This window comes from Pteropus vampyrus, unplaced genomic scaffold (genome assembly GCF_000151845.1).
Source record: "Pteropus vampyrus isolate Shadow unplaced genomic scaffold, Pvam_2.0 Scaffold77, whole genome shotgun sequence".
Taxonomy (NCBI): domain Eukaryota; kingdom Metazoa; phylum Chordata; class Mammalia; order Chiroptera; family Pteropodidae; genus Pteropus; species Pteropus vampyrus.
The window spans coordinates 5160635-5163796 of record NW_011888858.1 but is presented as its reverse complement, the minus strand read 5'-3'; the positions used below and the strand labels follow the sequence as shown (position 1 = coordinate 5163796).

Here is a 3162-nt window from a genome sequence, read left to right as displayed (position 1 = left end):
TTCCTGCTTTTCATTCAAGGAGCAGCGTTCTGTCCTCTGCCTTCCACCTTCTTGTTCAAAGCGAACACTAGTCACCACGAACTTTCTCTGGCTTACCTTTTCTCCAAAGCCTTCCACTATCTGATTGCCTGCCTAGCTCAGTTCCTCCAACCAGTAATCACAGGGATGGAAAAAGATGATTGTAAACCAAACCTATGACATTTTCTTCCACCACTCAGAGACTGCCTTTGGCCATACTTAATTGAGAACATTTTTGGGCCATAGTAACCGCTTAATGATAACATTTGCAAGCAGGAACTTCCACCTTTTATCATCTTGGATTAGGAGCTTTTAAATGTCCTTTTTTAAAAGAAAAAAATTAACTTGTAAAAATACATTAAAGTCACAAGAGTAATATACAAATATACATTTGCTGTGGAAAAAAATTCAAACACACAAGTATATAGAAAGCAAGACTCTGGTTCTCTTAGCCCTCCTATTTTATACTCCTTCCCAGATGTAACTACTTGTTAGCAGTTTGGTTTTCATATTTACAAAAAGTTTCTTTTGCAGATAGACAGATGGTTTAAAACTTAACCTCAAGCAGATACTCACATAGGGCCCGAGCATCAGGAGAAGCACCAGCTGCATTTTCTGTGAGAACTGTGGAGTTACAGACAGGTCTGGCTCATTCGCCACCAAGGCCAGAACCTAGCAGAGTGCTTGGAACATGCCAGATGCTCACTCGATATTTGGGAATGAATGAGATGACTGAATGAATGCATGAATGCAGATTTGAAACACATAGCAAGTTACTTCTTTTATTTTTTATTTTAGAAAATAGTGATCTCTGCTTTAATTATGATTTCTTTTGGGTTATTGCCATTTTCTAATTCGATTTCAAAGCATCCCTGATACTGTGGCATCGTTAAAGAACTTGTGTGAGGTGGAAAACACTGGGACAGACGAGAAAAGAGCGTCGGTGTCTATCAAGCTTGCTTTGATTATGTTTCACAATGATTTCCAACTTACAATTTTTTCATAAAATGACTGTTTTGTCGAAAATTAAAACAGAGATGTGAATGTTTCGGTTTACATTTTATTTCCTCCACATTTTATGCCACACTAGAAACTGTTTTTCAGCTTTATCTCTTTATTACAAACACTTTTTAGAGATGCCAGAAATTTACATCAACTACACATCTACAAATGTGTGGGTTCCAAGTGGTTAATTTTTGTGAGTTCGTATATAATTTCACTAGGTGGATCTAGGTTTTTTTTCTGCTATGGCCAGGGGGAAAAATTAGACTTATAGAAAAGAAAGCTTTATATTTCAATAGAAGTGAAATCACAAAAGTCATAGGGGTTGGGGTTCAAATCTAGACTCCCTGGGACCGGACATCATTATTGGTGTTTTCCTTTGGGAGGGAAGGGTACCCTTCCCAGGAAGAGGCAGCCCCCTCTAAGCAACTGTTCGCCCACCCTTCTCCCAAGGAGGCTGGCAGCCCCACCCGGAGCGCAGGCTGGAACAACGCGGCCCTGGGTCGAGGTGGGCCGATTTACAGCAGGCAGACTACCGGGGCAGCCCTGCCCATCTCCCTCCCTTTCTCGCCTTTTCAGAAATGTCTCGGATCAAGAGAGAAACAAAGCCTCAGATCTTATGTGCAATGTTCCTTCCTCAGTTATATAATCTCAAAAAACCTGAACTTCCCTCCTTCACACTCAGAATTCTAAAGCATGTCTAACTTCTTTTTGAGCAATTGCAGATCAGAAGGCTTTTAATCTACCAACACTCACCTACAGGCATTTATTTAGAATAAATGAAGTTGGAGGTGAAATCAGGAAGATCAGAAATAGAGGGTTAAGAATAAATGGGAACCATTATGAATTAGGTCAGTTGAAAGACAGTTAGACACCTTTAGAAGAATGAAAAAAAATATTTTTCTTAAACAATCACAAGAATCCAAGCAAAGTACTTCACTGTGTGGTTCTCAAGACCGTTCGGGCAGAATTCAGTCATAGCGACGCTTAGTACCAGGGACACTGGATTTGGAGGCATATCTCGAATGCTGACAGACAATAGGGTAGCATTTCCAGCTCAGTTAGGTCTCATCTTAGCAGATGCTCAGAAGCCAAGGTCTGGATGCAGCCGATCAGTTGCAAATAACAGCTCAAGAATATTAAGTGGCGTCAGGAGTCGAGTGGACAGCACGATTACCTAACAACAGGAGGGGCAAACACACCGCAGACAATTAGAGAAGCCAACCCCAGGTTATTAGATGATGAAAAATAAAATGCACATATTTCTTTGTGGAGAAAAAGGCAGAAGACGGTAGCTTGAATGCCACTGGATGCTAGTGTCCTAGGCTGAAGGAGGATGCAGTCTGGGGAGGATGGCCCATGGGACAGCAGGACTGTGTCTGCTGAACTTTTAACCAAGGGGTACAAGAAAGGCTAGGCCCAGCGCCCAGCCACTTCCTTGCTGCTGAATTGAAGTTGATCATGCCATTGCTTTTCAATCCAGTAATTTGACCTTGATGCAGAGGTCTCTCCCTCCTTCAGGGAGCATAAGAAGGCACGCCCAAGAGGTAAATGATGTGGGTGATAAGGATGATGATTGTATTAATTTCCTAGTACTAAAAGTTGGGTGGCTTAAATAACAGAAACTTACTGTCTCATAGTTCTGCGGGCCAAAAGTCCAAGGTCGAGGTGTTGGCGGGGTTGGTTTCTTCTAAGGTTTGTGAGGAATAATGTGTTGCATGCTTCCCTTTTAGCTTCCTGTGTCTTCACATTGTCTTTCCTTTGTGTGTGTCTGTCTTTGTCCGAATTTCCCCTTTTCATTAGGATACACTCATATAGTCACCCTAATGACCTCATCTTAATTCGATCATCTGCAAAGACCTATTTCCAAATAAGGCCACATTCATAGGTACTAGGGGTTCGGACTTCAACATCTTTTAGAAGGGGGACTCAATTCAACCCGTAACAATGATGATAATAATGATGATATCAGCTAATATTGATCAGTTCTTATGATGTGCCAGCACTGAGGATGATCTCATTTAATATCCATTTAATCTCTGTAACAATCTTGTGAAATAGGTACATATATTATTCTTATTTTGCAGGTAAGGAAAATAAAGTAGAGGAAGGGTAAATAACTTGTCCAAAGGCATACAGAAG

General features: G+C 41.0%; 1 protein-coding gene across 1 annotated transcript in view; it reads right to left on the bottom strand.

Moving 5' to 3' along the window:
- Positions 1-1064: 1064 nt before the first annotated feature.
- SCFD2 (sec1 family domain containing 2) overlaps positions 1065-3162 on the bottom strand; it is a 355447-nt gene continuing 353349 nt past the window's right edge. The window contains exon 9 of the mRNA XM_011362648.2: positions 1065-2197. Coding sequence (XP_011360950.1) covers positions 2105-2197 — 93 coding nt within the window. The 3' untranslated portion in view covers positions 1065-2104. The remainder of the gene's footprint in view (positions 2198-3162) is intronic.